Source organism: Solenopsis invicta, chromosome 6, assembly GCF_016802725.1.
Source record: "Solenopsis invicta isolate M01_SB chromosome 6, UNIL_Sinv_3.0, whole genome shotgun sequence".
In the NCBI taxonomy this organism is placed as follows: Eukaryota; Metazoa; Arthropoda; class Insecta; order Hymenoptera; family Formicidae; genus Solenopsis; species Solenopsis invicta.
Window position 1 is genome coordinate 754,449 of NC_052669.1, and position 24,100 is coordinate 778,548.

The window sequence follows — 24,100 nt, forward strand, 5'->3', positions numbered from 1 at the left end:
CTTGCGAATCAAAGCGGAGTTTTCATTTACACTCCTCAGTGCCCTGGATTTCTCCATTCTATCGACGTAATCTCCGTCTTCTGTCATGACAGAGGAAATTGGATCGAACTGATCGCGACTAGTCGAGAAACGCCACATGCCTGTCGCTGTCATTTCGTTTCGCGCTTATTTGGCAGTGAATCTAGATTTGTGGAAGAAGAAAATACGTTCTGCCTACGTTGCCGACTGTTGCCACTAGTAAGATCGGTATTTTTGAAAATCCTAACGAAGTGCGTTTGTGCACTGCAGACTTGGAGAAGAAAATTGGCACGATTTTTCCCTTTGAAGAATCTATGCAGATTGCGCGACGTCAACGCAATCACGTCACTATTTGCCGTCGCAATTTCGGTAGACTGAGCATTTTAGGAAATATCTGACTTGAAGAACTAAAACGGTTTAAAGTTGGCGTTTTTGTAAATAAACGTTTACGCAAGACAGAAAAATATCGTGTTACAATGTCAGATTGCGTAGAAAGATAAAATTTATCGAAAATAGAGGAAAAATCGAAACTATCCTATATAAATAAAAAACGAAAACATCGTCCTGCAGGACGATGCTGCAAACTGAGCTAAAAAGGAAATGGCGAAATGAGAAAACTCGAGAAGAAAGACGGCCATAGACAGAGTGAAAGCTCATGCATCTTTTATAAAGGTGCAGAAAGACTTAGTAACTACGCCGCAAGTGAATAGTCACATGTATACTATTCTCTTTTCCAAGGAGAAAAGAAAGATGGAAAATAGTGTCGAAAGTAACACTCTAAAAAATGATGGTGTGATTTTGACTTCAATGGTGTAGATTTAATATTTCATGTTTATACATAATTCCCATCATACTGGTGTTACATTAACCATTTCGTGGCTGAAGGGACGAATATATGTCCCGGTTTTTTAAAAATTCATATCTACCACAAAAATAAAGATAAAAAGACTCCTTTCTCAGCTTATTTGAAAAATGAAAAATAGGACTTTTCATAAAAAAAAAATCAAAACCCTTGTGAGTTTTTTCCTCTGATCTGCATACCTCGTCAAATATTCTTAAATAAATAAAATGGTGTAAACGTGTAAAATAAATGTATCTTCCACAAAAACTAAGGTACCAAGTTCTTTCTGGGTTCAATTTGAAGATCAATGTAACGTCTACATGAAAAAAAATCGCTATTTAATTTCAAAATAGCAGATTCAATGTAGCAGATTAAATGCTAAATTTTGTATATTATATTCACAAGTAAGTGGAAATATATAGGTTTTTGAGATAACTGACGACGCATTTGTAGTAAAAAATTACAAATAATAGATCCAGTATGGCGAACAAAAATGCGAAATTTTGTTGAATAAAACTCTTTTTAATTCTGACATTTTCACAGATTCATAATTAGCTATCCTAAAATCTTCAGTAGGACGTGAATTAGATGTTAATTATTCCTAGAAAAAGTTAGGCACAAAAGGGTTTACGTCAATATGGTGAGATGTGCGAGAAATAGAATGACAAAAACAAGTGAGTGCGCTAAACGAGAAACGAACGATTCTCGTCGACATGATTAGAATTATATAAACACTATCATTTTTTTTTATTTAGAGAAAAGTGTAAAAAATCAATGAGTTTTGTGCGTGTGTGTGTGCAATGAAATAACAAAACTTCAATTTGAACATCTATAACGAAAGATTTGAATTCCCTGATTAACACGGCCGCTGCACCTCTTTTTCAGGAAAAAGGAAAAGTAAAGAGAATTCTCATAAAATTATGCGGAAGACTTAGAATCAGGCGAATTTATTCGTTGGATCTTATTCGCGATTCTCACTCTTTAAGCGCTTTAATTAAATTTAACCGCGAGAAATTTCTCTATCTTCTATAGCGCGTTCATTTAGGTCGGATATTCCTTGTTGATATATCATCCAATTTTTTGAGCGAAGGAAAGAACTCGCAAATACTATTGATCGCTCTACTACTCGCATGTATTTATTTCATCAATAAATTAATTTCTTTAAATATGATAGAAAAAATTCCACTTGTCAACGCTTCCGAATTACTTTTATGGATGCCGATCGCAACTAAACGAAGCGATCGGCTACCATCTGTTCAAACCACAGCAAGTGGCGATCGGTTTACCGCTCTCGCCATTGCAGCGATGTTACCGCGTTCGTATTCGCGAAATTCCAAAACCTATTTCATAAATAAAAGATGTAACAAAGTGAAGAGATCGATCACAAGCAAAAGTTTATCTACTTCGACACATTCGCTTTAATGGCAAGCGCGCACCGAGTAAAGTTATAAATAAATCTTCGTTCACACAACTTAAACTATTAACTGAAACAATATTATTTGTATTTGTTTGAGAAAAATCTTGAAAAATTCACGTACGAGTACTTCAAAAAATCGACAAGATGAAGAATAAAAATTTAGAAGAAAATTGACTCATAACTCATATTAAACACTCATATCTGGCACTTCTATGGGGCAACTATCCCAGTTACTGCGGTTTTAAACTAAAATAAAAATTTTGTTAAGAGAATAAATCGTTAAGAGGATAGGATTGTTTACGAATTTCTGATTTATGTATTCAATTTTTTTTTGCTGATGATGACTCCAAAGAGAGTTGAAACGTTCAAAGATTAATGTCGATTGATTAAATGATTCTCAGTCTATAAATGACTATTTCCGTGCAAAATCAACCGCGCTGCACTTTCATTAGCCCTACGCATTATATTTTTATAAAAATAAAAATTGATATGCTTACTTTCTAGTTTTTTAAATAATTATAATAAACATTTTCTTTTATCATTACTTAAATAAAAATTTTAATATACATGAAATACAGGGGAGAATGGGAAAAATACGAATACACTGCCGGATACACTGCCATTTTGGTATTTTCCTGTGATCCAGTGCCTTTCGTGACAATGTCACGTGTACGGGCTCGACACGTTCATTGTTTAGCAAACATTCACGATGGGAGGTTGCGCACACAAAAATACCAAAATAGCACTGTCCGGTTTTACCTAGTGTCCGTATTTTCTCCATTCTCCCCTGTTACACAAAAAGCAACAACAGCTGATTGATTATTCAAATGAAAGACATAAAAATATAAAGAAATAAAAATATATAAAGAAATAAAAATATATATTGAACCTATTATCAGTTAATATTCTGAATACTATATCTCTCGATTACTGCAGCACATATTTAATATTACCTTCCTATTTACTACTCGTGTACTACTCATTTATTTATGTTTATATGATAATCTAATTGTTAGTTTAACATTAAAAATTTTTTAATACGCACTTATCTTCAAAAATTTATTTTTAGTAGATTTTATATAAAAAACAAAATTATAATTGTATGAACTGTGAGTTTTTATTTCTTTCATTATCTAAACAAATTATATTTTTAACAGTACAATATTTAGTTTTCAAAAAATAAAGGCGCGTCGCTTTGAGGTCTATGCCAGTATTGGTAATTGTCTTTTACAACTGAAAAAAGCGGCAGTAATTGGGTAGTTATTCTGACAAATAAAATTGATAATAAAATAGAAATATGTTATTAAAAAAAAAAAAAAAAAATAAACAAGAATGTGAATTATACACTTGCCGTTATCTATCTTGTCTGTTGACGGTGATATGAATACATTGTACCTATTTAACGATCATCTAAATTAAAAATGCACAATGCTGAGTGTATAACAAACTAGTCGTTTATGAATAATTATGTAACTCCAGTTATCCGTTACATTGCAGTGTTAATGAACACGTGGGAATTACTTAGCGTTATTTATCGGATTATCGTGGTAGCCCGAATAAAATTTGAACACAGGATATCGATATTTGATATACATATATAACTAGAAGCTTTTAAAAGAGCACAAAATATAATAAAAAGTACTTTAGATTGTATATTATTTTTCGTAACTAATAATTAGTAGGAAAAAGATTAGATATTTCGATTAAAATATAGATATCGCTTTTTTTATTTGTCATAGTTAATAACAACGATGTGTTATTTCTCATTGAATTTTTCGGCGACGCGACCGCGCGTGATTATACGTTAATAACGTCCCGATTATGTGTGAGACCGCAGAGTAAGTTATTTCCGCACGTCATAACATCACGTATGGTCGACGCGTATTAGAGCGATAAATTCACCGAACGGTTCTCGTTACGGAACATAAGTTACAAGTCCGAACTCTCGCTGCAGTGTTACGAAGGATAGAGATACGTCAGGAAACGCTTCGCTATTGCGATGCGACATCGGAATTGATTGATGATATCTCGCGAGCTAAATATTCACCAGCGATATCGAAAATTCCGCGAATAGCCACGTAAGCTGGGAGATGAGTTTCGCATGTGAAAGCGATTAACGGTATCATCGACAGCATTTGGATCGATATCGCCAACAACGTCAGGGACTTGGTCCTTATTATTGTTAATATCAATAAAGAGATGGAACCGAGAGACAAAAAAAGATATCACGGTTAAGCGTAATAATTAATATAATCTTAACGGAAAACACGAATTGTGTCGACGAATATAAATTCATGCTTTCGAGAATGCTCGTGCAAGGCGACCGATTTTCCTACGAGAAGATAGTTATTTCAATTATTCGTCGGTTACTCATGCGCCGCTCGAGGAAACCCGTTGGAATTTCATTGTGAAAAATGGAGTTCCGGTCGGCGGAAATTATGCAAAGCATATTGAACTTTGCGCGAAGCACTTGTGAGCGGTGGCCTTCGTTACTAGTTCCTGTTAAAGACAACCGTCTGTCATTGAAATATAATGTGGTAGAAGACAAAACACTTTGTAAGGGCACATTTTCCATCTGTAATTCTCTAACATGCTATATTTATCAGAATTGATGCCTCAATAAACACGAAAATCATGAAATTAAATTCTTGTCCAGACACGTTAAATATTTAAATTGATTACAGTAATACATATGTTACAGGTTCCTACAGTTTATTCGCATTAAAAAAAAAAAACATCTAAATAAGCATAAATGATTAATGTGCAAAATGATGTGCATACTAAAACGTTTTTCTAAATGTTTTTTCTTTTTAATTTGATCTAACGTTCGTGTAAACTATATAACGAAAAAAAATAAAAACACATACACATACGTCCAAACATTTATGTGTATGTGTGTAAAAAAAACTCGCCGATTTAGAACAGATAATATCGCGGTCGTGTAAAATATATAATTGTATGTCTGTTTTGTTTTTGAAACGCTATATGCAATATTGTTAATTGTATAAATAAATCAACAGTATTGCATTGCTAGCGAATGCTACCGTAAACGTTTGCTTTCTCACTTATAGATATCAATGATTACAATGGGCAACAGAATTTAACTCTTATGTATTACGAGTAAATAGTCATTTTCGATGTATTTTTATCTGCTAAACACGAGTTTGTCCCAATTTGATTATTAAGTCGCAATTAAAAAAAAAAAACAAAGATTTTGAGAATTTGTCGGTTTTAACGTCATTTTTTTCAAAGTTGCGACACGATAGCTAAATTTGGAATATGGATTCGTGTTCGACAGGCAAAAATACATCGGAAATGACTGTTCATACTGATACAAAGAAAAAGTCAAATTTTGTCAAACGGTGTGTGTTTTACATGAGCTATCTTTAAACTGCGATATCTTGAAAACGAAAAATCATATCGAAATGAACAGAGTGCTTTTTAAAGCTAAAAGTAAATATTTTTGCGTGGCATTAGTGAAATTTCGATAAAAATATACTACCGATGTTTTACAAAGTCATGAAAACTGTCAAAATCTTCGTTCTTGGTTTCCGAATGACGGCGTTTTTCTCAAAATTATGAGCTAATCAAATTTGGATAAGGGTCATTCGTATTCAGTATACATAGGAAGCTTTCCTCATTTAGTCGAACGCTGGTCGATACAAGCACTGTTCTTTTTGATATTCAATGGGTAACAAAGATAGAACGACGCTTGTATTACAAAATGGAAAGCATCCATAAGCAACACCATTCAATTATTGAGATATAGTACAGAAACCTTGTTGCCCAGTTGTGTTACCGGTGCCTCTTATAATCGCAATAAGAGAAAATTAAACCGATTAGTTGCAACGCCAAATCGATATTATTGCGGTCGATCGAATTTTCACATTACGAATGTCAAATAATAAGCTGTCAACATATAGTTTTATCCCGCATAGTCATTCACACTTTCGCGCACGTATCCAATCAATACGTAATGAAGCTATGACGATCGAATCGGAATGAATGGAGTCGTTACGTGCGTGCGGCTCTGTGTGTGCAATGTATATGCGTGTGTAGGCACACCAGGCACACCCGCATTCATCTCTCGAAACAATAGTCCACGAGAGTTTGTCCCTTCGCCCACGTCACAACTCGTATTCCTTTTCCCTCCTTCGACCGAGGCAGACATTTCTGAAAGGAATGGCGCACGAATTTCACCGTCTAATTGTGCGGAAAATGCAGTGTAGTCGCTACGGTACGCGAGTGCTCGGGGCGCGTTACGTAGTTTTACGAAGCTACCACAAACTCTGATGCAACTCTGCGAGAAACGCGTCACTGCGGGATTGCTAGTCATGCATGACTGAAACAAATACGGAATATGCGTTACGAGCGTGCGGATGAACCCGCTGGTTATTTTGAAATCGCTCCGAGTTAAATGAGATGACGACGGCGACGACGACGATGTTAATTAAAACAAGAGATACACCAGCAACGAGTTGGTCTACTCTATAAATGTAACTACGAATGTCCAATCGTTTTTACAGTAAATGTGAAACATCTATGCGGAATCTGTCTCTTAGAAAGATAATAAAGTACAGCTGCTGGGGAAAATAATAAAGAGTATTAACTCAATACTTATCCACTGCTTTATTTTTATTCCACTATGTAAGAACATAATGAGACAAAAATGGTTCGAGAGAATCATTTTAATATGCGACAATTATAAAAACTTTGACTTGATTTTTACTTATGACTTTATTCGTGTATAGCGATACAAAATTAATTGTTCGAACATGAGATATTGATTTTAGATTGAGAATTTATTTTATGTATCAAATTCATCAAATATTATAATTTTTTTTTAGAGTAAACTTAGAAGTAGAAACTCTTGCCAGTATATTTCTATTAAACTCAGACCCATGTTCAAACTGGAAAGATTCACTGTTGTTAACAAAATTAGATTGAAAAATTGTATTAAAATAAAATTGTAACGAAGCGCCGATTTTACTTTGCCGCTTTTACTTGAGTTTGAAAATGTGTGTAAAAGATGGTGAAATTGGGATGGAATGAAATTAAATAAACAAGATAATCTCATACAGTCGTAAAACTAATTGTCCACACAGGAGATTAAGAGTTTATTTTATGCTACAAACCCAAAGCGTACTTTTAATGAAAATTCATTCACTAACAAGAATTTTAACTTTTAATCGAGTTTTTCCTAAAAAATTATAACACACTTGATAAATTTGTAACATAAAATAATAAAATTTTATGATATAATTTGTTAAATATACTTTTTATAACATATTTATAACATATATATTTTTTTATATGTAAAACGTTCTATTTTACCACATTTTATAAAACATTTAAATATTTTGCGATACATTTTATGACTCTCGGTTTTGGTAATTTATTATTATAATAACAAAGTTATTTATAATAAATATGATCTAGTACTTTGTGAGATAAAGAACTAAAATTTCAATTAAATACATTAAACAACAAAATTTGATACCTGCAAAAAAAATGTTTGATTAAACCATTTGTTAAAAAAAAGCTGTTTCATTTTTTTAAAACAGCCAAATATTTGTATATAACAAAAAATTTAATTGTTTCTACGAAATACATATAAATGAAAAAAAATATTTGTTTATACTAACTTTAAAAATTGTCGATACATTTTAACCAAATTATTTGTTTTTACAACAAAACATTTTTCCTAGTGTATATCAAAGTTTTAAAATGGAATTTTATATATTTTTTATTTAAAAATTAATCTAAAATTTCAAGAAATAACGAGCTATTCTAAAGCCTAGAAATTGGTGTTCAACATTTGCATGCAGAGTTGTCGTTTATGCCAATTCCTGATGTGACAACATAACTCGGGAATTTCAAAAACTTTTTATTGACTTTTTATTCTGTGACGCCTGGCGTGAATATCTCCGTATGCGAACGTTGAGTAGCAATCTTTATGAAAGATTAAAAAAAACTGTTTCTTACACTTTCATTTAATTATTATATGCACAATTTAAATTTTGTTCTTTTGATTTCGTAGAATTTTATGTTTAATGAAGATGACCAATGTAGATCGAAACATATGTATGATTTTGTTTTCGAATTGGCAGTTTTATTCATAATTGCACAATGACTTGGCGTGACTCGTTAGATCTTGAGATTTTGTAATTGTTTTTAAATCTCCTGAACTTATACACTTGTATTTTTTAAATGTTTCCGATTCAATTTTGTACACTCATCAAAATGTAATATCTTTACAGATTTCCACATTAATCTCACACAGAGAACGACCGCTATGCTCGGACCGAAGTCTACGAGCGGTCGCCAGGGTCGGCCAGGCGGTAAATTTGGCGGTCGAGAGATTCGTGACCGTCGGCGAAACTATCGCGGACGACAACCCAGAGATCAAACAAGACATGTACGAGGCGTGCAAAGAGGCGAGAGTTGCGGGTAAGTGTAATAACACTTCCGATAACACGTACAAAACTGACAGTAACATAAATAAATGTACACGGAGAAAATTTTCTCATAAAATTTATCTTCAAAGTCGTGGTAGTTGTTGTAGGACAGCATTATATTTTTAAGAATTTTATGTGATTTTCTCTGCTTTATTAATATTTGTTACATATTTTATATCTTATCACAGCAAAATATAAAATGTGTTTGGTTATTTCTACTGACAATGAACTCTATAATTAAATTTTAATGATTTAAAAATGTGAAAACAATTTATAATTCTTTATGTTTTAAAGAAAATAAATACCAAGTAATAACAAAGTAGTAACAAAAATATAATTTTAATATACTTATTAGGTAAGGTGGTCTTTAATTTTTATTTGCGGCACCCTCCGAAATGGTTTCAATCCATAAAAAAATAATCTCTATCAAATTTCAACTCGATCAGACAACGGAAACTCGTATTTCCGGTTCTTTGAACATTTGAGTTCCTTTGTATTAAACTTTCTATATCAAAATTGGTTTCTAAAATGTATTTTCCACAAAAATCGGCCTAGAGGACTTATTTTGCAATATATGTGTCTTGCTTTTTTGTTTTCTTTGAGGTCTTATACATTTTATTTAAACAACTGAGTGAATTATTAATGACTAAAATAAAAATAAATAATTATTGCGTCTCTTTGATTATTCAACCTGGTAAAATTGCTCCATGGACCGAAAAAGTGTCATTAATATATTTAAAGAACAAAATGGATTTTAAACGTGAATTTCATATATTCTTATTAATAAAATGAATTTTTTACATTTAACATTACATAATGATTAATAATTATTATAAATATAATTGTTAGTCACTGGCACCTTGAATAACTTCAAGTTATTATAATCTATAAAACAAAATTTGCAATAATATTCTAAGAATATTGTGAAAAATACTACACTTCATCCACGTGTCACTGCCATTAGATGGACACAAAGAGAGAGAGAGAGAGAGAGAGATTTCTACTCGTAATTAAAAAATTACATAAGATAGAACGAATGGCGCAGCATTATGAGAATTTTCTTGCTTTAATTCTTTGCTCTTGAAGAATTAACAATGGAATTTTTCCTATTCAATATCATGCGCAAAATATTTGACAATGATTTTAAGAATTAATTTATATAACAAAATAAACCTTATAAGATATTATTTGCAACAAATTATTGGAAGTTAATTGCCATCTACCTAATAAATGACAATTGCTATCTATCTGATAAATGGTAATTTACTTCCAATAATCTGCTGCGAACAATTTTCTGTACGGCATAACTTGTTATAATGCTGTACCTTTTATTTTATCTTATGTGGTTTTTTAATTACGAGAAATATCTCTCTCTCCTTCTCAAATATTAAAATTTATAACGAATTTTTGTGCTGAAATATAATAAGAAATTCTCTTTGTATAGAAATAAAAGAAATTAAAATAGTCTAATACCTAGCCTGATAAAATTAAAATACAACCTTTTCGTAAATGGTTAAAATTCTTCTGCAATTTAACCCTTTTGTCTTATGAAATGCTCGATTTATTTTCATAAAACTTGGTGGAATAATTTGATGATGTTTTATTCGAATCGGAGATTAAAATATAAAATTTAAAATGATGGATCCAATATAACGAACAGATTTAAAAAAAAATGTTTTAAATGTTAGAATTTGGAAGCTAGAGTCGAATTAAGCGATCCCAAAAACTTTTAAAGAACAAGATCTTTCATCAATTACTTTATTAAAAAGAACTTGTTTTTAAGAATTTAAAGATTTATGACAAAATTATTGTTGTTTTTGTGTATTTGATTCTTAATAAATTAATGAACTTTGAATATGCTATACGGAAAGAACAATTATGCTAAAATACAGATCCGAAAATAATTATGTTAAAGCATTAAAAGTATATATTGAACATTTAAGTTGGTTGCTGGAATGTTACAAATTTTTATAGCAATATAATCATGTTTGGATGTCTTATATAATAATTTTGATAGCTCAACATAAAATGCAAAGGTTTAAAAATTTTTTCAAGTATAAGAAAAGAAATATTTTGTATTTTAAATTATTTTATACTGTTAAACAGTATGAACTCTTTATTATTATAATTAATTTCCTGTAAATATAGTCAATAATACTTGTTAAATAAAGTTTTTGTTAAATGTGGCGTATATACCGGATTACTTTATAAATGAAATTATCATTCGAAATGCATACATAGTCGGAACGTTTCCATTCATAAATATACATTGCAATAATGTCAATACTTTTACTCAACATATGTTACTCGAAGTAAAGAAAAGTGGTATTATAAATTTTACAGAACGAACGAAAAAATTTCATAGAACGGATGAAAATTACGTGGTATGACATAAAAGCAAATTCAATACAAAATGTTCCCGCGCATATCACGATAGTGCATTAATCAAAAGTTGGAACAATATAACAAACGTATCCAATTGCATATTACACAGTAAATTCGCATTAAAACTTGTTGGCGTATTTTGCACACCAACATCATACATCTATTGGAGATTATATGAGCAACTTTAGAATGGTGTATTATCCAAAGGAACAATACAACAGAGAGAGAGAGAGAGAGAGAGAGAGAGAGAGAAATTTGCATTGCATTGCAAAATTCTCTATTGTCCAATATTAATAAGAAGAAAAATTGCGCGTGCACAACATACACATCATTTAATACAAATGAAAGACATGAAGAAAAACAAATAATATTGTGAAATTTCTATCTCAGCTATAAATTTTATCATAATTTTATAATTTGAAGCACTTTAATTCTTTCATCCAGATTATATTTTATTGAAAACTTTGTATCTCCTTTGAGATTATCTTCTTCTTGAAAACAAATTGCGTTATCAAAGTTTCTTTCCCGTGAATAACATTATTTCAAGCTGGTGGATGTTTTACTATCCCAATGTTTAGAATAATTATATTACCTCAGATAAACTCACAATTGGATCATAAAGCCGCTTATGAATATAAAATTCTATCGCGTTGTTATTTACTAGAATAACTCATCCTAAAAAAAGTACACTAAAATAATGAAGCAGAATATGCATCTCTTTCTCATTTCTTAATTTAGCGTTGCTTCTAAGTCGGTGAGCTTTAAGATATTCGAACAATATTCGTCAAATAGGTCAGGAAAATCTGAGTCGTAAAGTTTTAAGAGAAATCGTGAATACTACTCTAGCGATGAATACTACTCTAGATTTTACGATTCGTATTGCGAACGAAACGACCAATATTCTCTTTAGCATTTAGGTTAATATCTTACATGTCTTCTTGCCTCTTAAGGAGAGAGGAAGATGAAAGAGAAATAGAACCATGTATAAAGTTTGAGTTTAAATATTTCACACAACCACTGAACATATTTCACACATTCATGTAAAAATTCGGTTCTCTCTCTCTCTCTCTCTCTCTCTCTCTCTCTCTCTCTTTTCACTATGATGCACAAGGAGAGACACACTCGGATTCAGATGCCAACATCGGATATCAAAAAGATACAAATTGCATTTCTCGTACGCAACCTTGCGCGGACAACCTCTAAGAGCACGCAAGCCGGAAGAAGGCTCCATACACGCGAGGCTCGTAACCTTTGAACATCACTCTCCGAAGTCTTATCGTCGATAGATTACATCTTTTCGTATCTTCACGCTAGGCCGCACATTACAGAACGACGAATCCTACTACCGCTACCATGTGGAAACAGCGCGCGCAATGACCTAGTTTCACTAAACCTTGAAAGATTTTTCGCCACCTACATACAAGAAGGGCTTCGACGTATCTTTGCCAAATAGCGGAGAAGTAATGGCCGAAGTAAGGAACATGGATACTTCTTTCCAGCACACCTGTTCGCTCTTCGGGGAGAATTGTGCTATAAAGAGGAGAAACGGTCTCGCTAGATTTCAAGGCGAAAAGTCCCCGCGCCACGAAATTGAAAATCTCGCGGAAAGCTCTCGTAGTGAGACCGATACTCTGCATAGATTCAATTCAAAGGAATGCTCTATCGAGATAATTAATACAATATAAAGCGATACTAGAAATTACAGATGTGCAAATAGTTCGAATTCAATCGAATCCAATCGAAACACAGTGAATTTGATTCGTTGTTGATTTATTTTCGAATCTGAGAGGCAAAAATTTGAAAGTCCAAGAATTTTGAATCATCAATTATTCGATCTTAAATCGATCTATTTTATTTATTTTATTTTGTTGTCTTTATTTATGTGCCTGATTATTTGTCAGTTTTTAAAACTTTTCCGTTTGTAAATTTTGTAAATTAAAAATTTATGTACACGATAAACAACTATTTTCATAAATTAACGTTTCGTAGATTTGTATCATAATTTTACAAAATTTTGAAAAAAATTTGTTCTAATGAAACACGTTAAAGTAATAAAACTGATAGTAACGTTATATTTTGTAATATGTAATCAATGTTTATTTATTTATTCTCACACTTATTGTATATACTTAGTATCTGTTAGAATTTTTTACTTAGTATATTATTTTATTATAATTATTTTTTAAAATTCTTGAGATTAATTTTTTCGTCTATTAAAAAAGATTTGTAATGTCATTAAAAATACGTTATTATGTTTAAATTAGCGTGTAATGTGAATTTGGGAAAATTTGATTTGAATTTGAGTCGTGTTCAAAGGAATTCGATTCGACGTGAAAATTTCAGATTTGATTTAATTTAATTTCGAATATGTCAGCAAAGATTTGATTCGATTCAATCTTACAAATGCTTGATTCGTACATATTTGCATTTCATTTACGATCGTATCCATAAGATTATAGCACTGCTTCTCGTTCATTTGCTACAATGACATAAAAGTTGTAATTACTATTTAAAAGTTGTAATTTGTTTAATTGTCTCCAAGGAAAAGAGAATTCTAATAAGAATTTTAATGAGAATTGAATACACTGAATGAAGAGTTAATGATACTTTTATTCTATACAATCAGTAAAAAAATTAAATTTTTTAAAAATGATATCAAAAAATTTTTAATAATTCAAATCATTCAAACAGCCCCCCTCCTTTTTTTTTTTTAGTAATGTTATTGTTATAGTAAATGGGCGACGTATTTAAGATATATTATTACATCAGTTATTCTTCTCGCCGTCATCGATCTTGCGCTTTAAGGAAAACGGTGATATATAAATAATGAACCGAGCTTTCGTCACAATAAGGTCAAACAGGATTCTATGCAAGAATCAGAAACAAAGTGTTTCACGGATTTGAATATCGATAAAAATTTCTCGATAATAGATAGGACGGAAAATTTGATTACTAGGCTACGTGAAATTGCTTAGCACAGCGTGAGACGTATCAATTCGAAGTAATGAAATAACGTCGAAAGGGCACTGATATTACGACGATCGAGCGGAGACATGCAAACCTACTACCTGCTGGCTTGAACAAATCGTTTCGCGTGGTATCGTGTGTAAATCGGTGCGCCGTAAGTGTAACTAACCGCAGAATTGTGAACGCTATCGTACCTGCGGGATTCACTATGACACAACACGCGACGAATTTGTATGTATATAAACCGACGGTGGTTTTTGCATACAGATCACCCTTTGTATTACCCTCAAAGAAACATTCATAATGATGACAACTATAAAAATAAAAACTATACAAGTTTTTATATGCAAGACTAATGTGTATAATTTAGTTCAATAAACTATTTTATTACAACTAAATTATTACAACTAAATATTATTGCAATTAAAGTTTAAGCTACAATGAATTAGAATGAAAATTAGAAAATGGCTCATATTATTACGGCAACAATATTTATAGTGAAATAGCTCCTTAACTATAATTGCATAGTTATATAGACTTTATAGAAATAAGTTATGACAATTACATTTTTCCACTTTACGTATGGTCGATTAAATAAATGTACAACCGGAATAACTACGATTATGAAGCAGCGATGTAAGATTTCAAGTGTTAAGAATGAGAACAAAAGATCTTGAATTTGAATCGCGGTTAATTTAATTTTTCCGTCATCTACATTAACTTTGTAACACATAGTTGAGGTGCTATTTGTTTACAAATGTATAGTTACTGATGCGATTTTTATTCTCTTCGTATACGTATGTTTAAATTGAGTTATTATTATCATAAAAATATATCATTTTTTAAAATAGAAAACCAAAAATATTTTGTGAGATACAAAGTAGAATTTTAAATAGCAATCATAAATACATATATATGCGTGACGGGACGCGTACGTTTACGGCGTGCGAATCGAGATCGGAGAAGAAGCGCGACATTGCAATGGAATGCTTAAACGCACGGTTATGCTCCCTTTCCCAAGATAATGCTATTTTCGATGCTTCGCGGAATTTAAACTCGCGCACTAGAACGGCGACGACTGAGAGCAAACGCATTACTACTTATTACAAAAAGCAACCACCGTAAAAGATACGTGGCGACATGCCAAATTTATAATATATATCAGAAAGGAAACAGCATATGGTAAAGACAAAGTAATGTGGAGGAGAATAGTTGCATCTAATCTCAAACACAAACAGATTACAGTCACCGCAAACTGAAAGCACTCGAGCAAGATGATGAATGCGTATACATTGCATTGCGTACTTAATATCTGGTATCCATTTCTACCGGCTGCTAATTACTAAAGAATTTTAATACAATTATGCCGCATTTCATGGTACGTTAATATGTAGCGCCTAATATCAAACTGAAAATACGTCGAGTTTTTTATTTAGTTCAATTGTTAGCTTCTGTCTTCTTGTGGCGAAATGATCGTTAACGATCAATCAGAATCGTGATGCATGAAAAATGAATGTTGAAAGCAGAAATCGATTTCGAGATAATTGGCGATAAAACGGTTACATGCGAATAGAGACTGGAAATATAGTGGCGTACTGGACGAAAATAAATTGTCCGAGAATTGAAATCGAATATCAGGGTGAAATCGAAGGAAATCGCCAGCGCTGTTAATGAAATGGGAAAATATCAGATATTATCGAGACACGCCGTGAATTTTGAAGTTCCGATTTTGTTCATTCACAATTATATCAATCGACATCAAACAATATTCATTTTTTCTATTATGTTTGCATAAATGTTATCGATTTATCATTCTTGATTATTTTTTATGACTGGACCAACTTAATATTACGAAACATTTATTAATTACTGATATATAAACAAGCATATACAGAGTGGTTGGAAAGATCGGGGCCAAACGTAACGTATTAATAAGATCAAGGTGAAAAAAGTTCATAGAGAAACTTATGTCTGAAAATACTTTATTGAAAAATTATAAATATTCAACGAGCTCTTATCAATTATTACAATAATTATAAATGTTTGAGAAATGTTCGAAAAAGTTCGATAGTCATCAGTTCAACGAATAGAAGTCTGCATGTTTGTAGAAGGAAGGATTTTCGAACATTTATCATAATTATTATAACAATTGATAAAGATCTTTCAACTTTTATAATTTAGCTACTTAAACTCATTAGCACGATGTATGAGTTTGGCCTCAACTTTTTCGGACACCGTGAATACAGAAATATATAACGGTGTACGATCGATGTGAATATTAAGCCGATCGTACATACAATGTATAACGGAGCTTAAGTATATAACATAAGACCGCTAGACCAATGAGAATTTTATGTAAATCAATAAGACTTTATGCTGAATGCTCATTGGTCTAACGGTCTTATGTTATATGTCATGCTTATGCTCTGTTATATGCATTTCACATAAAATGCTTTTGTCTAACCTCACGTGCAGAAACTGTAACATTTATAGTGTATTATATCGATATGAAATAAAATAAAATTAAATATATTAAAGTGCAAAATTTTAGAATGCTTATATTTTTCTTACATTAATTGAGAAACGGCATTTTTATAGCTATAATATTATCTCTATTATTAGGTCACGAATTCTAACAATTGCTTATGAAATTATTCGTTTAGTAGCCCGCCATTTTAGGTGCCGCTAATATGCCAATACACAATAGCTAACAATTGTTATAGGGCATTTTTATTTTTCAACATTTTAAAACTTTTTCAAGCTACATTTTAACATTTAATTACACATACTTTCTCTTTTTCTTTAACTTTAGTATATTATTGCACGAATGTGTACACATGAGGACACAAATGTCTTCCCATGTCTTTTCATGACTTCTCATTTCTTTTCATGCCTTAATCTCATTCCTTCTTATGTCTTCTCCGATACGTGCAACTTCAACGCGTGATGCTAGACATTTGTGTCCCCATGTGTACACTCAAATGTTTTTTTTCTTTTTTGTTATTTAACTTTTCATTTGGTTGTACACATTCCGAGATACAAAGTTAAATAATAACGTGGGATTTTGTTAATATTGCTTTTCAAGCGAAATTTTCATATCAAAATATTTCTTCAATAAATCGATTGTCACAGAACTGTATTCAGAAACATTAGAGATATCATTTTATGCATTTGATTTAATGTTAAACAAAGATAAAATAATGTCTCAAATGTTTTTGAAGGAAAATTTTAAATTTGAAAAATTCTAAACGATGAACAATTAAAAATATAAAAATGTGACGTACTATGCATAATCGGTGGAAGAGGAAAAGTGGTGATAATATATTATGCACGTCACATTTTTATAAATTACGTCCTAAGTAATAAATATTTTATTACTTTGAGTTGAGAATCTGTTAAACAACACTTTGATGAATATAATCATTCAAGTTTCAATATAAAATATTGATTATTAACAGAGTTATTCAATAAAATAAAATGCTATATTTTTCTCTACTATCCTGAGTGAAAATTTATGCACAAAATTAAAAATATTTTACTTTTTCTTTACTTTGTAGGTTGTAAAATGTGTAATAATTGAACCAACACTACTATTTTAATGTAATTAAAATTATATTAATTATTATTTTAAGCTATCAAAATTTTGATAACGGAAACTGTACTAAACTTTTGAATGAGCACTTGAGTGAAAATTTATTCGGGGTAACACACACTCCATAGTTAATACACGTATTTTTAAGAATTTATGTACAGTTTTACTACTTGTTACACTATTACTCGCAGTTAATTCATTTTACCACGTAACGTTGTGCAAACAGATTAATGTCCTCGACATATCGATTATGTTAATACCACGACCGTTGATACTTTTGAAATCGAGCGCCGACGATTTTATCTCAATTTTCTTTGCGTAAATAAGCTGACATTTCCCCGATGTAACGGCGATAAATCCATTTTATGATGGAATTTTTATAACCGAATAGCAAAAAGTTTTCAGCTTGTGGCACATACCGACGCAAGAGAGCGATTTTTATCATGACGTGTCACTTGGGAAAAACGCGATATAAATTCACTCGGCGTATTTTAGTAGCGAACAGTATAAAGGTCCGTTCAGATAGAGCCGTCGCCGTCGTACAAAACCGATAAAAGAAATAACAAATTGGATTACATTACACTGCGCAAACTTGAATAAAAAAACCGAAATCGTCAACAAACGAAAATCGTCTGCATTGTACAAAGTAGGCTACTATTAACGAAGGGGAGCGTACTGTAAACCGAAGCGGTTTAACAACACGGATTAGTGGTAAACGCGAATAAATGTTCCGCTAACGAGTTAAGTTGGTGATTCATTAGTCACATTCATCGTCATTGATCGTTCGTAAACCCACGGTTATCACGGTTATCATAAAACGCCGTTCCGCGCTATTTACTCCCAATTTAATGATATCCACTGATGAATGCAAAACCACTCGTACCGCTTGTACAACTACAAATCCATATTATATAAAGAGAATAATGCTCTCTCGATAATATTGGGACAACTTTCCTAAAGACACTTTCCGCGTTAATGCCATGTAAAATAATTAAACAATATCAAATCGATCATTCGTGCGTAGACTTCACAAATAAATAAACTGTGTTTACATATTCATATTAATACAATCATAATAATATCATATTAATTATATCAATATATTGCAATAATATATTAATTATATACAATAAATATAATAATATATAAACTTGTTCACTGCTTCATGAGATGCAGAAAGAAAACAATCTTGTTTTGGGAATATCTTTATTTTTGGAATGTTAACCCTTAAACACAGCACATCTGTCGCCAAACTATATGAAACGATGCTGTATTTATTACAGCACAAGAATTTGGGGAGACCCTTGCAGCTTTGAGAAGTCGTATCTTTGGTTCCAATCAATCTTTTTCAATAATTTTTTGTTAAATTGTTGAAAGTTCAGAGTCAAAAGTCTCACTCATTAAAGCTACTGAGTGATACTTAAAAAAAAAATTGTCACATTATTATTTCTTTTAAAATTATAATTATGTAACAAGAAAGAAATAATGATAAAACTTTACTTCCATGTCGTTTGAATTATAGTTGAGCCCTGAAACTGATATTAACGTCGGGATCAATAATGAAGACTTCCTTTTTCCTCTTCTAATCCCCTTCTTCTATCTCATTCCCTTTTCACACAGCAAGTAATCGAAATTTCGTACAGTCTCTCAGACCCAGTGCTATGTTTAAAGGTTAAATATTGAAATAAGATTATATAGCGTTAAACTTGTATAAAGATAGACTTGTTTCCATGAAAAAACTTTATATATTTTTATTTTTTTAAAAATGTATTTTTATTCAATAATAATTTTTATAAGTTGAAAAAGAAAAATAGCAGATTAAAGTCTAATATTTATCAATCGAGAATTGGAATTTTTTAGTACTACTATTATCAATACAATTATATTATGCTCTTTAGATAACTATAATATTATTTAAATTTAAATGTAATAATTTCTTCAAAAAAGATTAAATTACGTATAAACAAGATTAAATTCAGTTCATGTAAGCAAGAAATTATGTTAATATAATAAGATTGTTAAAGAAAATGTATTAGTTTTAATTCGATTGATACTGTTTGATACTGTTTTTCTGTGTAGGAAACCCATACGAATTAATAATAAGAACCATTTCTTCTTTTTTTTTAATTTGTATTTTTTTTTTAATTAAGTGCTGTATCATTCTTATACCAACAAAAGAAATACTACTCAAAATATCAATCAAGATATAGATATCATATACAATAAAATTCAGGAATAAGTAAAATTACCGATACGCGCGATCATCAAAGCAAATTATTCGTATGTAACTAAAGCTTTCTTAATTGTGAGTTAAAACAACGCATTAATTGTTCTTTCAGCATTATTTCGTACTAGCGGAAAGTTACAAGAACAGCAATTTAACATTGATACACATTTTCGAAACTTTAGTTTATTCAAAATTTACGAACTGTATTTCATAACAATAATTTGAGGTTTTTTTTATGTATTTGTATCTCTACGTGATAAATTAAAAAAATATAGCAGCGATATCGATGAATAATATATGAAATAAAAAGCAGTTTCTTTTTGCTCGTGAGCAAGAAATAAAAACGTAAATGTCAATCTCAGGTTTGATATACTTATCCTGGCCTGATGTATTTTGCCTTGTGAATCATGAAAAGCGCATCCCCGTATGGACATGCTTCTGCGCGGTGCATCCGAGCAATCTCTCCAATTGCAATCCACCCGATGCATTTCGACCGTCGGATGCATCGGGATACCAATATCGGAATAAGTGACATGTACTCCATTCTATTTGCTTTGTTGCGCTCAAAAATAATCTCACCAAATAATGAAATTAAGCACAGGCGCTTCTATTAGTAAAATAGTTTGTCTACATATTGCATCAACCATTAATTCTTTTTTATGATAGTAATCTTAATAATTATATTTTAATAATTTGTATTAATAACACACTGATAGAAATTTCACTGCTTAAGCAGTATTTGATATTTGTGACTATAATTGCATGATACAATAATTATAGTTAGGTGTTCCTTAGTTTTTATAGTTACTAAATATAATAACTTTATATTTATAGATCTGTTAATTATGAAAAATTGTATCATAAATTATAATAATTTCAAATATTAACATATTAAAATATTAAAACGTGGATGGTAAAAGAAATCATTTTTAAGTAGTAAATGCAATTAGGATAACTACAAATTTTTTTTTAATATAAGAAAATAAATATTTTGTTTTTATTATTTTGTAATAATAAACAGAGTATAAATTTTTTATTGGTATAGTTTGTTTATCTTAATAATAAATAATGATAAATTAATTGTTTTCTATTGATACGACATGTACATTGGAGTTTCCTTATAATGAATATAACTATTCGTTTAACATTCGTTTATTATTTAAATAGTAACTAATAGCTGTAATTTGCATGGTTAAAACAATTATAAACATACATCGATATAACTGGCATCGAAAATGATTATAAATTATAACTAAATTACAGTAATAGCAACCATTTTTTTTTCTCTTCGCGTAATAATCAAGTAAGATTTTAATTTAAAGAAGAAATAAGTCTTATCCATTAATATATATGTTTCTTTCGTGCTTTAACAATACACACAATACAAAGTCATTAACTCTAAATTGCTTATAATTTTGCTGATAAGTGGAAAAAATCGCTCGATCATCGAAATAATAATTGAACATGTAGGTTACATGAAATTGTATAAAATCAGTGCACTTCTATTTTTAAATTAGGTCAAGTTCTTTGCGTACTTGCATAACAGTTAGTCTATATAAAACGCTATAAGGATTCCATATCGAATCGACTGATTTTACAATGTTGGCATCTCTATACTCTAATGCATCTAAGTAATCTCTATACTAATCAGTCCGATAGAAGGATATAAAAGAAGTGCCCAGTAAAAGAACACTGGGCGCGGCATATAACATTGTGATATTTTTAATCATTGCATTAAACATTCCATTACGGGTATCTTAGATATTCATTAGCATTATCTCGCAAAAGCTTATAGCCAATATTTAAATTATACATAGTACGTACAATAATTAATTACGAAATTTGCACGACGCACTGTTGGAACGGAGAAGAACACGAGGCGATGTTTTCCTTGTTAACTAATGAGAAAAGTATCTACTAAGTATAACGGTGAACAAGCTACGATATGAACGGGGATAATTCTTCAGTGGCCTGTGTAAGAAACTTTTATAAATATTGAGTGAATGAAGAAATTATTCGGAGAGGTAAATTGATGGCAGTGTTTGCTGTTATCTTATATACAATTATATAAATAATTATCTAGAAGAAATGGTTTTATCTTTATCATAGATTATACATTAGAATGTATATTATCTTTATTTGTATCTTAATAAAAGAAGAATTATCTTTTTCAAATTATCTAAATTAATATAAACTATGAATATGAAGTCCTTAGTTTTAACCTGCAAGTTACTATAACTTATCCTAACAGAATTTTTTTAAGTGATAATAGGAAATTGCACACATCAGAAAATAGTAGCATAATGCTTAGTAAAAAATTGCTTCAAATCTATAAATAGTTCTTAAACTTTTACAGAAAACCTTGTTAGTTTTTATAATGTAAATTAAGATATTCCTTCTACATTTTTTAACTTTAATTTTTATTTGCGTAATGATTCAAATTAAAAAAAAATTTTTTTATTAAATTGAATTATTTGAAGAACTCTTATTTATAAAAAATAAAAATTTATAAGTAAAAATACGAATATATTATTTTTATATTCTAAATTTGCTCAACAGCGATATTATATCTTAAAATTATCTAGACAATATATAATCTAAAATGATATACAATTTTATAGCTCATTTGTTTTATAATTAAAATAATTTTATCTCTTGTAAAAATCTAGTAAATTTATAATTAAATTATCATATTTAAGGTACATTTACATGTAATTTGTCTTTAGATAATTTTAAGTTTTCTAAAATGCAATACTGTAAATGAAAAGGATTTAACGATAGCATACGATACGATGAACAATAGAACGTTGCTACAAGAGATTTATAGATACAGATAAACTTTATCTATTCCACTGAACACCCATCAGCGTTTCCCTATAATTACTCGACATAAAGCAATAAGTACTATTATAGATTATTATCAATGTTCTCTCATCGATTTTCGTTATAGCAATTTACCTTTAGGATATCGTAAGTTCCTAATAGCGATGACCAATTAATACATGATAATAGCTTACGGCGATATTGGCGATATTGTGTTTCGCATTAACCACGGTTCTCTAATTTCGAAAATAATTATTTAACGATTCAGCAACCTTTATATTCGAAGTGTTTTTGATCGATAATAATGTTAAAAAATATTATGCACAACTTTTTTGAAAAGACCAATGAAAAAAGGTTTTTGAAATTTCTATGTTGTTTTCTAACGATGTTATATAGTACACTGTTAGGAGGGGAGCAGAGAACAATCTTTACATTGTTATGAACCCTCTGCAGACCAACCTGGATCGTTTGAGACTTAAACAAGATTTCCCTTTTGCTGATTTTGCCCCAAATTCGGACATGTACAAAAACATTTTAAATTATATAATTGTACAATTATATTTTTAACTGTTAAAAAAATGTGTCACAATTTTTCCAAATTGTTTAAAAGCCAAAACTCTGAAAAATGCAATTAGTGGTTTAGTTGGTCTCATTAAACAGGTCTTTAATAGCATCTAGGGGATGTCTCAGAGACGTACGAACGATCTTAGGACGTACGAACGTTCTTAGGATGTACGAACATTCTTTGGACATCCCATGGGCGTCTCATTAGTGTTCCTGGGAGATCTCTGATGTATGGAGTTGGTCTGTAGAAGATTAACGAATTATAATTCACATTAATTTATATTAATTATTTTTATTCTATAACTCTTTTAATATTGGACATTATTACATTTGTTTAGAAAATACTAGAGAGTACTAGAAAACTTTAAAAATACATAAAAAAAATAAGAATTAACTAATGTATTATTTCGATGCGTTCCAAAATGTGCAAAATACTGTATATTTGCTATTCATTTGTTTCTTATAAATTCGTAATTTCTTAATAATAAATTTAATTCAGTACTGTTTAACTGATATTAAATTGTTAAATTGATATTGTTTAGATAAGATAACGAATGTGTGAAGTAGCTAATTATGGTCGTTCAAGAGCATCCAATTAATCGTAGCTGTCATACTTAAGTCAAGGAGCTCGGTCGTAATTAAATCAGTTACTCTAATTTTACAGTAACACACGATAAAAAGGCGAGATGTTTAATTCATCAGTTGCCCGTCACACTCGCACGAAATTCATCCGATCGATCTTTCTTTTGAGAATTAAATTATGTCGCGTGAAATTAGTAAAAGAAACTATCACTTTGCATAGGACAAG

General features: G+C 30.5%; 1 protein-coding gene across 5 annotated transcripts in view; it reads left to right on the forward strand.

The window, feature by feature from the left end:
• LOC105205276 (alpha-catulin) overlaps positions 1–24,100 on the forward strand; it is a 72,778-nt gene that overhangs the window by 28,769 nt on the left and 19,909 nt on the right. For all 5 annotated transcript variants that reach the window (XR_005575116.1, XM_039451155.1, XM_026130591.2 and 2 more), the window contains one exon: positions 8,537–8,726. Coding sequence is in view for 4 of the 5 variants with exons in the window: in XM_039451155.1 (XP_039307089.1) it covers positions 8,537–8,726 (190 nt within the window). In the remaining variant the exon portion in view is untranslated. The remainder of the gene's footprint in view (positions 1–8,536; positions 8,727–24,100) is intronic.